The following is an 11,956-nucleotide window of genomic DNA, read 5'->3' as shown; positions in this document are numbered from 1 at the left end:
CTCGCGCCCGTCCCCGCGGGACCCGGCGCCTCTGGGTGCAGCCGGGCTCGCGCCCGTCCCCGCGGGACCTGGGCGCCTCTGGGCGCAACTGGACTTGCACCCGTTCCTGCGGGACCTGGGCACCTCCGGGTGCAGCCGGGCTCGCACCCATCCCCATGGGAGCTGGGCACCTCTGGGTGCAGCTGGACTTGCACCCGTTCCTGCAGGAACCTGGTGCTTCTGGGTGCAGCCGGGCTCGCGCCCGTCCCCATGGGACCTGGGCGCCTCCAGGTGCAGCTGGACTTGCACCCGTTCCTGCAGGAACCTGGTGCTTCTGGGTGCAGCCGAGCTCGTGCCCATCCCCGTGGGACCTGGGCACCTCCGGGTGCAGCTGGACTTGCACCCGTTCCTGCAGGAACCTGGTGCTTCTGGGTGCAGCCGGGCTCGCGCCCGTCCCCGTGGGACCTGGGCACCTCTGGGTGCAGCTGGACTTGCACCCGTTCCTGCAGGAACCTGGTGCTTCTGTGCAGCCGGGCTTGTGCCCATCCCCGCGGGACCTGGGCGCCTCCGGGTGCAGCCGGGCTTGCGCCCATCCCTGTGGAACCTGGGCTCCTCCAGGTGCAGCTGAACTTGCACCCGTTCCTGCAGGAACCTGGTGCTTCTGGGTGCAGCCAGGCTCGTGCCCATCCCCATGGGACCTGGGCGCCTCCGGGTGCAGCTGAACTTGCACCCATTCCTGCAGGAACCTGGTGCTTCTGGGTGCAGCCAGGCTCGTGCCCATCCCCGTGGGACCTGGGCGCCTCCGGGTGCAGCTGGACTTGCACCCGTTCCTGCAGGAACCTGGTGCTTCTGGGTGCAGCCGGGCTCGCGCCCGTCCCCGTGGGACCTGGGCACCTCTGGGTGCAGCTGGACTTGCACCCGTTCCTGCAGGAACCTGGTGCTTCTGTGCAGCCGGGCTTGTGCCCATCCCCGCGGGACCTGGGCGCCTCCGGGTGCAGCCGGGCTTGCGCCCATCCCTGTGGAACCTGGTGCTTCTGGGTGCAGCCGGGCTCGCGCCCGTCCCCGTGGGACCTGGGCACCTCCGGGTGCAGCTGGACTTGCACCCATTCCTGCAGGAACCTGGTGCTTCTGGGTGCAGCCGGGCTCGTGCCCATCCCCGTGGGACTTGGGCGCCTCCAGGTGCAGCCGGGCTCACGCCTGTCACCGTGGGACCTGGGCGCCTCTGGGTGCAGCTGGACTCGTGTCTGTCATGCGTGCCTGGGCATGTCCATGTGTCCATCCCCATGGTGCCCAGGCATGTCCGTGCGCCCATCCCCGTGGTGCCTGGGCGTGTCTGTGTGTCCATCCCCGTGGGCCCGGGGTACCTCCCGGGCTGCCCCATGCCTGCGGCGCCGGGGTGTCCCCAGCACCCCGAGGCTCTGCCCCCGCGCCGGGACCGGGGCCACCCACGGGTGGGTGCGGGGCGCTGGCGCCCGCCGCGCGTTTGGGGCTCGTTCCTCCAGTGCCATCTGCTGGCAAACGGCGCCGGGGCCGCGCGCGCGCGCGAGTGTGCGTGTGCGCGTGCACGGCGGCGGGACGTGCGCGCACGCACGGGCACGCCCGGGCGGCGGGCAGGCGCGGGCCCGGCGGCGCGCACACCCCCACGGGCCCCCCTGGGTGCACCCCCGCGTGCCCCGCGTGCACCCCTGGGTGCACCCCCATACGCACCCCCGTGTTCACGCCACGCACACCCCCGCGTGCCCCCGCGTGCACCCTGCACGCACCCCCGCGTGCACCCCTTGGTGCACCCCCGCGTGCCCCCGCGTGCACCCTGCACGCACCCCCGTGTGCACCCCTTGGTGCACCCCCGCGTGCCCCGCATGCACCCCTGGGTGCACCCCCGTGTGCACCCCCGCACGCACCCCCGTGTTCACGGCACGCGCACCCCCGCGTGCCCCTGCCTGCGCGTGTTGGCGGGCGGCGCGGGCGCGCGAGGCACTTGCACGCGCGTGTGCCGCCCGCCCTCCCGCCGCCGCCGCGACCCACCGAGCACGCGGGAGGCGCCTGCGGCCGCACTTTATTCCCGCAAATCACCCCGGTGCCGGCGCCGGCGCCGCTCAGTTGCTGCTCATGGTCTGGGGGGGGGAGGAGAAGAGGGGCTCAGGGGGCGGCGGTGGGGCCGGCCCCCCGGCGCGGCGCGGTGCGGCACGGCGCGGCGCCCACCTCGCCGATCCAGTCCTCGAAGGCGGAGACGCGGGTGAAGACGGTGGGTTTCCGGGGCGCGTTGCAGCCCAGCGAGGAGACGAAGCTGGCGACGCCGTGCACCTCCCAGCGCCCGTCGGCCGCCTGGCAGCTCAACGGGCCGCCCGAGTCGCCCTGCGGGCGCGGAGCGGGCGCCGCGTGGGCCTCCGGCCGCCCCCACACGCCCCCCGCGCCCCCCCCGCCGCCGCCACCGCGCTCGCTCACGTTGCAGCCGGCCGCCTCGCCGCCGCCGGCGCAGACCATGGTGCGCCGGATGGAGAGGCCGCCCCACCAGTCGGGCTGCGTGCAGCGCTCGCGGCCCACCACCGGCAGCAGCGCCTGCTGCAGCCGCTCCGGCAGCGGCCCCCCGGCTGCGGGCACCCAGCCCTGCAGCCGGCCGGCGCCCCGGCCCTGCTCCCAGCCCTCCATCACCAGCCTCCACCCCTCCATCCTCCTGTCCTCTCCACCAGCCCTGCTCCCAGCCCTCCAGTTCCCCATCCTCCATCTCCCCATCCTCCGTCTCCCCATCCTCCAGTTCCCCATCCTCCGTCTCCCCATCCTCCGTCTCCCCATCCTCCCAGCCTTCTCTCCTCCCAACCATCCTTCCTCCCATCCCTCTGTTCCTCCACCCTCCAAGCCAACCCCACTCCCACCCCTCCATCTCTCCATCCTTCCAACCATCCCTTCTCCCATCCCTCCATCCTCCCAGCCATCCCTCCCTCCTCCCACCCCTCCATCTCTCCATCCTCCCAACCATCCCTCCATCCTCCCAGCCATCCCTCCCTCCTCCCACCCCTCCATCTCTCCATCCTCCCAACCATCCCTCCATGCTTTCAGCCATCCCTCCATCCCTCCATCCTCCCACCCCTCCATCCCTCCTCCCACCCCTCCATCCCTCCATGCTCCCAACCATCCCTCCATCCTCCCAACCATCCCTCCCTCCTCCCACCCCTCCATCCCTCCATCCTCCCAACCAGCCCTGCTCTCATCCCTCCCCTCTCCCAGCCCTCCCTGCCCTCTCCCACCCCTCCATCCCTCCATGCTCCCAGCCCTGCCTGCCCTCTCCCAGCCGTCCCTCCGTCCCCCCAGCCCCCCGGCTGCGGGCGGGCGCGGGGGCACGCACTGGCGAGGCGCCCCCAGCCGCTCAGGTAGCAGGGGTAGCCGTCGGGCAGGACCTGCCCGGCGGGCGGCAGCCGGCCCGGCTGCACGCTGCCGTCCAGCTCGGCGGCGCGCGACAGCTTCAGCAGGGCGATGTCATTGCTGCAAGGCGGCGGCGGGGCGGTTGGGGGCGGGCGCGGGCCCCCCGCCGCCGCCGCCGGCCCCCCGCGCTCACCCGCAGGCCACGCAGAAGCTTCTCCACTTGGGGTGCACGAAGATGTCGGCGCTGTGCACCGGGATGCGCTGCTCAGCGCCCTCGTCCACGGCTAGGTCGTGCTCGCCCAGCACCACCTCGTAGGTGAGCGAGGAGCTGCCGGGGGGCGGGGGGGGGGGAGGCCGTCGGGGGACGCCCGGGCCCCGCCGAGCCGCGGGCGCCGCGCTTGGGCCCTCCACGGTGACCCCGGCGCTGCGCCCTGCACCCCAGTGCTGCGCCCTGCACGGCACTCTGCGTCCTCGTGCTGCGCCCTGCACCCCAGCGCTGCACCCTGCACCCCAGTGCTGCGCCCTGCACTGCACTCTGCATCCTCGTGCTGCACCCTGCACCCCAGCGCTGCGCCCTGCACCCCAGCGCTGCACCCTGCACCCCAGTGCTGCGCCCTGCACTGCACTCTGCATCCTCGTGCTGCACCCTGCACCCCAGTGCTGCGTCCTGCACTGCACTCTGCATCCTCGTGCTGCGCCCTGCACCCCAGCGCTGCACCCTGCACCCCAGCGCTGCACCCTGCACTGCACTCTGCATCCTCGTGCTGCGCCCTGCACCCCAGCGCTGCACCCTGCACCCCAGCGCTGCGCCCTGCACCCCAGTGCTGCGTCCTGCACTGCACTCTGCGTCCTCGTGCTGCGCCCTGCACCCCAGCGCTGCACCCTGCACCCCAGCGCTGCACCCTGCACCCCAGCGCTGCGCCCTGCACTGCACTCTGCGTCCTCGTGCTGCACCCTGCACCCCAGCGCTGCACCCTGCACCCCAGCGCTGCGCCCTGCACTGCACTCTGCATCCTCGTGCTGCACCCTGCACCCCAGCGCTGCGCCCTGCACTGCACTCTGCGTCCTCGTGCTGCACCCTGCACCCCAGCGCTGCACCCTGCATCCCAGCGCTGCACCCTGCACTGCACTCTGCATCCTCGTGCTGCACCCTGCACCCCAGCGCTGCACCCTGCATCCCAGCGCTGCGCCCTGCACTGCACTCTGCGTCCTCGTGCTGCACCCTGCACCCCAGCGCTGCACCCTGCATCCCAGCGCTGCACCCTGCACTGCACTCTGCATCCTCGTGCTGCACCCTGCACCCCAGCGCTGCACCCTGCATCCCAGCGCTGCGCCCTGCACTGCACTCTGCATCCTCGTGCTGCACCCTGCACCCCAGCGCTGCACCCTGCACCCCAGCGCTGCGCCCTGCACTGCACTCTGCGTCCTCGTGCTGCGCCCTGCACCCCAGCGCTGCGCCCTGCACCCCAGTGCTGCGCCCTGCACTGCACTCTGCATCCTCGTGCTGCACCCTGCACCCCAGCGCTGCGCCCTGCACTGCACTTTGCGTCCTCGTGCTGCACCCTGCACCCCAGCACTGCACCCTGCACTGCACTCTGCGTCCTCGTGCTGCGCCCTGCACCCCAGCGCTGCACCCTGCACTGCACTCTGCATCCTCGTGCTGCACCCTGCACCCCAGCGCTGCACCCTGCACTGCACTCTGTGTCCTCGTGCTGCACCCTGCACCCCAGCACTGCACCCTGCACTGCACTCTGTGTCCTCGTGCTGCACCCTGCACCCCAGTGCTGCGCCCTGTGCCCTGGCACTGCACCCTGGCACTGCGCCCTGCACCCCAGCGCTGCGCGCTGCGCCCTGTTGCAGTGCCCTGCGCCCCGTCACTGCACCCCGCGCCCCGTGGCCGCACCCCACGCCCCGTCGCTGCAGGCTGCCGCACGGGCGTCCCGGCAGCACCCCGCGCCCCCGCGGCCCCCCGGCAGCGCCGGGCGCTCACGAGATGCAGTGGGCGGCCGTCATCACCCAGCCGGGCGCCACGAGGGTGCCGCCGCACGTGTGCCGGAAGGTGCCGTTGCGCTCGTACTGCAGCGAGACCTGCGGGGAGAAGGGCGGCGGCGGCGGCGGCGGGGGGCTGCGGCCGGGACCCCCCCCCCCGACCGCCGCCGCCGCCCCACCCCGCCATGGGGCGGCCCGCGGGGTCCCCGCCGCGTCCCCACCTGCCAGGGCCAGGCGTGGGGCTGGGCCTCCTCGCCGGCGACGACGCGCGCCGCGGGGTGCCGGGCGCCGCAGCCTGCGGGCGCAGGGGGTCAGGGGGGTGCGCGGGGGGCGGTGGGGGGCGCGGGGGGCGGCGCGGGGGGCGCCGGGTCCCTACCGGGGGCGGCCAGCAGCAGGGCGAGCAGCAGCGGCAGCATGGCGTCCGCCCGCGCCCCACGCGCCGCCCCACATATATGCACCCGGGGGGCGAGGCCGCCGCTGGGAAGGGGCAGCTGGCGCCCGGCTGCGCCCGGCCTGGGAGCCGCGCACCTGGGCACGGGGCGGCGCCGGCGGCCCCATAGGGGCCCTGCGGCCCCTATAGCCCCCCGAGCCCCGACGTGTGTGCCCCCTATACCGCCCGCAGCTCCCCGTGCCCCATACGTGCCCTGTGCCCCCGTAGCACCTGGAGCTCCCCGTGTCCCATACGTGCCCTGTGTCCCCTATACTGCCCGGAGCTCCCCGTGCCCCATATGTGCCCTGTGCCCCCTATACCGCCCGCAGCTCCCCGTGCCCCAATATGTGTGTGCCCCCTATACCGCCCGCAGCTCGCTGTGCCCTATATGTTCCCTGTGCCTCCTGTAGCACCTGGAGCTCCCCGTGCCCCATACGTGCCCTGTGCCCCCTATAGTGCCCAGATCTCCCCATGCCCCATACATGCCCTGTGCCCCCGTACTGTCCGCAGCTCCCCGTGCCCCATACATGCCCTGTGTCCCCTATACTGCCTGGAGCTCCCCGTGCCCCATATGTGCCCTGTGTCCCTATACCCCCGAGCTCCCTCTGCCCTATACATGCCCCATGCCCCCATGCCCCCTACAGCTCCCTCTGCTCTATATGTGCCCCATACCCCCTAGGCCCCCAGAGCTCCCATGCCCCATACGTGCCCCGTGCCCCATACGTGCCCTGTGTCCCATATACTGCCCGGAGCTCGCTGTGCCCCATATGTGTCCTTTGCCCCCTATACTGCCCAGAGCTCCCTGTGCCCCATATGTGCCCTGTGTCTCCTACACACCCCAAGATCCCTGTGCCCCATACATGCCCTGTGCCCCCTAAACACCTGGAGCTTCCGGTGCACCATACTTGCCCTGTGCCCCCTATTTACCCCTACATCTTCCATGCCCCATACATGCTTTGTGCCCATAGACACCCCTGAGATCCCCACGCTCCATACGTGCCCTATGCCCCCTATACCCCCACAGCTCCCTCCGCCCCATACATGCCCTGTGTCCCCTATACCCCCATAGCTCCCATGCCCATACGTGCCCTGTGCCCCCTATACACCCCAAGATCCCCACACCCCATACGTACCTTGTGCCCCCTGTACTCCCCAAGATCCCCATGCCCCATACATGCCCTGTGCCCCTGTATCCCCGAAGCTGCTCGTGCCGCATAAGTGCCCCATGTCCCCTTGACACCTCACAGCTCCCTATGCCCCGTACATGCCCTGTGTCCCTATACACCCCCAAGATCCCCACACCCCATACGTACCTTGTGCCCCCTGTACTCCCCAAGATCCCCATGTCCCATACATGCCCTGTGCCCCTGTACCCCCAAAGCTCCCCGTGCCCCATACGTGCCCCGTGTCCCCTTGACCCCCACAGCTCCCTCTGCCCCATACGTGCCCCGTGTCCCCTTGACCCCTCAGAGCTCCCCGTGCCCCATACGTGCCCCGTGTCCCCTTGACCCCCACAGCTCCCTCTGCCCCATACGTGCCCCGTGTCCCCTTGACCCCTCAGAGCTCCCCGTGCCCCATACGTGCCCCGTGTCCCCTTGACCCCCACAGCTCCCTCTGCCCCATACGTGCCCCGTGTCCCCTTGACCCCTCAGAGCTCCCCGTGCCCCATACGTGCCCCGTGTCCCCTTGACCCCCACAGCTCCCTCTGCCCCATACGTGCCCCGTGTCCCCTTGACCCCTCAGAGTTCCCCGTGCCCCATACGTGCCCTGTGTCCCCTTGACCCCCACAGCTCCCTCTGCCCCATACGTGCCCCGTGTCCCCTTGACCCCTCAGAGTTCCCCGTGCCCCATACGTGCCCCGTGTCCCCTTGACCCCCACAGCTCCCTCTGCCCCATACGTGCCCTGTGTCCCCTTGACCCCCACAGCTCCCTCTGCCCATACGTGCCCTGTGTCCCCTTGACCCCTCAGAGCTCCCCGTGCCCCACACGTGCCCCGTGTCCCTTGACCCCCACAGCTCCCCGTGCCACGCGCCAGCGCGCGGGGCGGGTTCAGTCCCCGCCCCCAGCACCGCCCCCACGCGTGTCCGCGCGGCGGCGCGTGGCTGCGCGCCTCCCCCACGCGCGCGCCCAGCCGGCCGCGCCCGGCCGCGCCCCGCGCTGCTGGGGGGTCCCGCGCCCCCCGCCGCGCGCTCCCCCACCCCCCCGCCCCACGCGTGTCCCGCCGCGCGCGGGCGGCGCCGCCCCGGCCTCGGCGCCGCCCCATCGGCGCGCGGCCCCCGGGGGCGGGGCGCGGCGGCCCGGGCGCGGCGGCGGCGGCGGCGGCGGCGCGGAGCGGCGCGGAGCGGGACGGGACGGGCCGGACGGACGCGCCATGGGGCCGCGGGTGCCCGCCGCGCTCGGCGGCCTCCTGCTGCTCGCCCCCCTCCTCGCCGTGAGTACCGGGTCCCCCCGCGTGGCCCCGGGGTGGCCCGCAGCCTGCCCCGCGCCCGGCGGGCTTGGGGACCCCCCACCCCGGGGCCCGCTCCCCGCGGCGGCCCCTCTCCGTGCCCCACGGCAGCACCGAGCTGGGGAGCCCCGGGCCCGGGGCGGCGGCGGCGTTTGGGTCCCCAGCGCCCTGCCCCATCTCCCAAGGGGGTTGGGGACCCCCGTGGACCGGGGGATGTGGGGCCCCCTCCTCTTGCGCCCTCCCATCGGGGATTTGGGGACCCCCATGGACCCGTGCGAAGTGGGGCCCCAGCACTCTGCCCCGTCCCGTCAGGGGTTGGGGACCCCCAAGGACCAGGAGGACGTGGGCTCTCCAGCACCCTGCTCCACCCGCTAAAGGGTTCGGGGACCCCCACGGAGCAGGGGCACGTGAGGCCGCCAGCACCCTGCCCCATCCCGTCAGGGTTTTGGGGACCCCCTTGGACCCGGGGCAGGGGGGGTCCCCAGCACCCTGCTCCACCCGCTAAGGGGTTCGGGGACCCCCACGGAGCAGGGGCACGCGAGGCTGCCAGCACCCTGCCCCATCCCATCAGGGTTTTGGGGACCCCCATGGACCCGGGGCAGGGGGGGTCCCCAGCACCCTGCTCCACCCGCTAAGGGGTTTGGGGACCCCCAAGGAGCAGGGGCACGTGAGGCCGCCAGCACCCTGCCCCATCCCGTCAGGGTTTTGGGGACCCCCATGGATCCGGGGTAAGGGGGGTCCCCAGCACCCTGCTCCACCCGCTAAGGGGTTTGGGGACCCCCAAGGAGCAGGGGCACGTGAGGCCGCCAGCACCCTGCCCCATCCCGTCAGGGTTTTGGGGACCCCCATGGACCCGGGGCAGGGGGGGTCCCCAGCACCCTGCTCCACCCGCTAAGGGGTTTGGGGACCCCCAAGGAGCAGGGGCACATGAGGCCGCCAGCACCCTGCCCCATCCCGTCAGGTTTTTGGGGACCCCCATGGACCCGGGGCAGGGGGGGTCCCCAGCACCCTGCTCCATCCCCTAAGGGGTTTGGGGACCCCCAAGGAGCAGGGGCACGCGAGGCTGCCAGCACCCTGCCCCATCCCGTCAGGGTTTTGGGGACCCCCATGGACCCGGGGCAGGGGGGGTCCCCAGCACCCTGCCCCGTCCCATCAGGGGTTTGGGGACCCCCACGGACTCAGTCAGTGTGGGGGTCCCATCTCCGTGCCCCATGCCAGCAGGGAGCTGGGGAGCCCCGGGACCGGGGCGAGGGGGGGATTTGGGTCTCCAGCGCCCTGCTTTGGGGACCCCCGTGGACCAGGGGGATGTGGGGTCCCCCTCCCCCCGCCCCTCCGACCGGGGTTTTGGGGACCCCCATGGACCGGGAGGAACTGGAGTGCCAACACCCTGCTCCATCCCCTAAAGAATTCCCCCCCCCCCGGGAGGGATGTGGCTCCCCATTGCCCGCCCATCAGGGGTTTGGGGTCCCCAGCAGCAGGGCTCAGGGGGCGTCTGTCTGTCTGTCTGTCCATCCATCCCCCCCCTCACCCCCCCCCCGGCGCCCCGCCGTCTCCCTCCCCAGCTAAATTTAAAGGGTGACGGGCGCAGCACCCGCCCGCCCGTAAAAATAGTCGTGCCGACGCATACGGCGCCGGGGTCCCCCGTCCCACCCGGGACTGGACGGGCTGCCCTCCGTCCGTCCGTCCATCCATCTGTCAGTCCATGCAGGGCCCCCCCCCACCCCCGGCCCGGCCCCGCGCGGGGGCGGCTTTGCCCGCGGCCGGCGGCGCCAGAACAGAGGCCCCTTTTTGCTCGGGGCCGCGCTGGCAATGGGCCGCCTGCCTGTCCCCCCCCCGGCCCCCCCCCCCCCCCGCTGCCACCACCCCCCCGCGCCGGTGCCCCCCACCGCCGCCGCCCCTGGGGGACCGAACCGCCCCGCCAGGATTGGGGCGACCCGCGGGATTTAGGGACGCTGAGGTGTCCCCATCCCCCCCCCCCAAAGCAAGGGTTAAGGTGGGCGGCAGGGCGGGGGGGGGGGTGGAGAGGTCAGGCCAGGAATGTGTGATAACATCGCCAGGTCTCGGCGGGGAGGGGGCGGGGGGGGGGGGCTGCCGTGGTGCACACGCGTGTGCGCGCGCCCGCCTCGCCTTCCCTCCCGTGTGCATGCACGCGTGCCGCCCTGCACACGCGTGTGCCCCCGCGCCAAGCTGCCCCCCCCCTCCCCTCGCTCCCTTCCCGCCCCCCCCCTTCGCTTTCGGCCCCGTCACTGATTTCTTTCCCAGCCCCGCGCGGTTGCCCATGGCCAAAGATGGCCTGGCGAGGAGGAGGAGGAGGAGGAGGAGGAGGAGAGCGCTGCCGGGCGCCGCGCCAGGACTCCTGGGCCCCCCCTCCCCGCGGTGGGAGGGGGGGGGAAGAGGGGGTGCCATGCGGGGGGGGGGGGCCCGCTCCATCGCGCCCCCCCCCCGCTCCCCGGCCCCCCGGCCGCGGGGCGTTCCCTCGCCCCGAAACGGCTGCTATTTCGGGCCGCCGAGCCGGATAAATTAGGCAATCCGGAGCGGGGAGGAATGCGCCTGGCGGCGAGGGCCGGCGGATCCCGGCGGATCGGGCACCGCCGGCGGCGGCTCGGGGAGGGGGGGGGGGGGGGGTCCGGCCTCGCGCCTCCGGAGGAAGCGGCGCGGGAAACACCTTTTGGGGGCTGGAAACGGCCGCGGCCTTGGGAAACAATAGCCCGGGGGGGCCCGGGGGGGGGCCCGGCAGCGCCGGCGCCGGGGCGGCCGCTTCCTCCCTTTCCGCTGCGCCCCGGCCCCGCCGGCCGGCTGTCCGGCCGTCTGTCCGGCCGCCGTGGCGGCCTCGAGCCGGCCGGCGAGGCCCACGTGGCGCCGGCGGCGGACGTGACAGCGGGGTGGCACCTCCCTCCTCCTCCTCCTCCTCCTCCTCCTCCTCCTCCGAGCCTTCCTCCTCGGGGCGCACGTCGGGCGCGGCGGGATTTTTGGGCCGGCGAGTGGAAAAACTGAGGAGCGCCAGCGTCCGGCCGGGCATCCTGCCGCCGCCGGCTCCCGCTGCACCCCCCCCCCAGCGCCACCCCCCTCACCCCGGGGGGGGGCTTTGCCCGGGGATCGCACGGAGGCGGCGCCGCGGCGGCGGCAGCGCCGGGGGGCCCAGGCGTCCGGGGTGACCGTGGGGGTCCCGCGGGTTTCCGGTAACCCGAGACGGGTCGTTTCCCGGCGGGACAGGTGCGCGGCGGTGCCGGGGGGCCGAGCGCCCACCCGCTCCGCGCACGTGTAGCCGGTTTTTCGGGGCGCTGGCTGGGGGGGGGACACGCACACAACACCGTGCCTCAGTTTCCCCCGGCACAAGCGACTCCCCTGCCTGCCCCCGTGCTTTGGGAGCGGAGGGGGAGGGGGCACCGTCTGGTGCCCGTCCCCGCCAGCCTGGCCCGGTCCCAGGCGGGCTGGGCACGGTGCCGCGCTGGCACCGGCTGCCCCCCCTACCCCCCCCAACGCCGAATCTCGCCTGGGGCGGCCGCGCCGGGAGTTTTTCCCACCCATTGTGGCGGGTAAATCCCGAGCAATCCCCCCGCGCCGGCCCCCACCGCCCGCGCTAATCCGCCCGCCCTTGTTTGCACAGCAAAGTGCTGCCCCGACGGATTCCTGCGCGCGGGCGCCGGGGGGGCCCTGGCAGATCGCCCCCCCCCCCCCAACCCGCCCCGGCCTCCCCCCACCGTCACCATCACCATCGTCACCGCCGGGGCCGCGGGTGGGCGCCAGGGTGG

General features: G+C 73.5%; 1 protein-coding gene across 1 annotated transcript; it reads right to left on the bottom strand.

The window, feature by feature from the left end:
- Positions 1 to 2,075: 2,075 nt before the first annotated feature.
- On the bottom strand, positions 2,076 to 11,223 carry CELA3B (chymotrypsin like elastase 3B). The gene is made up of 8 exons (XM_062593716.1): positions 11,094 to 11,223; positions 5,550 to 5,623; positions 5,330 to 5,427; positions 3,533 to 3,667; positions 3,323 to 3,459; positions 2,425 to 2,570; positions 2,182 to 2,334; positions 2,076 to 2,093 (listed from the first exon to the last, which is right to left on the bottom strand). Exons 1-8 carry the CDS (start codon positions 11,221 to 11,223, stop codon positions 2,076 to 2,078), a joined length of 891 nt encoding a protein of 296 aa, XP_062449700.1.
- Positions 11,224 to 11,956: the final 733 nt, after the last annotated feature.

This window comes from Rhea pennata, chromosome 22 (genome assembly GCF_028389875.1).
Source record: "Rhea pennata isolate bPtePen1 chromosome 22, bPtePen1.pri, whole genome shotgun sequence".
NCBI classification, from domain to species: Eukaryota; Metazoa; Chordata; class Aves; order Rheiformes; family Rheidae; genus Rhea; species Rhea pennata.
This window is presented reverse-complemented; position numbering and strand designations above follow the sequence as displayed.

Bases quoted from the DNA above. Each gene is read 5' to 3' on its own strand.
- CELA3B (XM_062593716.1), bottom strand. From the start codon at position 11,223: ATGCCCGGCCGGACGCTGGCGCTCCTCAGTTTTTCCACTCGCCGGCCC. The intron at 3,668-5,329 runs GTGAGCGCCCGG...GCCCCCCGGCAG, and splicing joins ACGGCCGCCCACTGCATCTC to CTCCTCGCTCACCTACGAGG. The intron at 2,335-2,424 runs GTGAGCGAGCGC...CCGCGCCCGCAG, and splicing joins GCGAGGCGGCCGGCTGCAAC to GGCGACTCGGGCGGCCCGTT.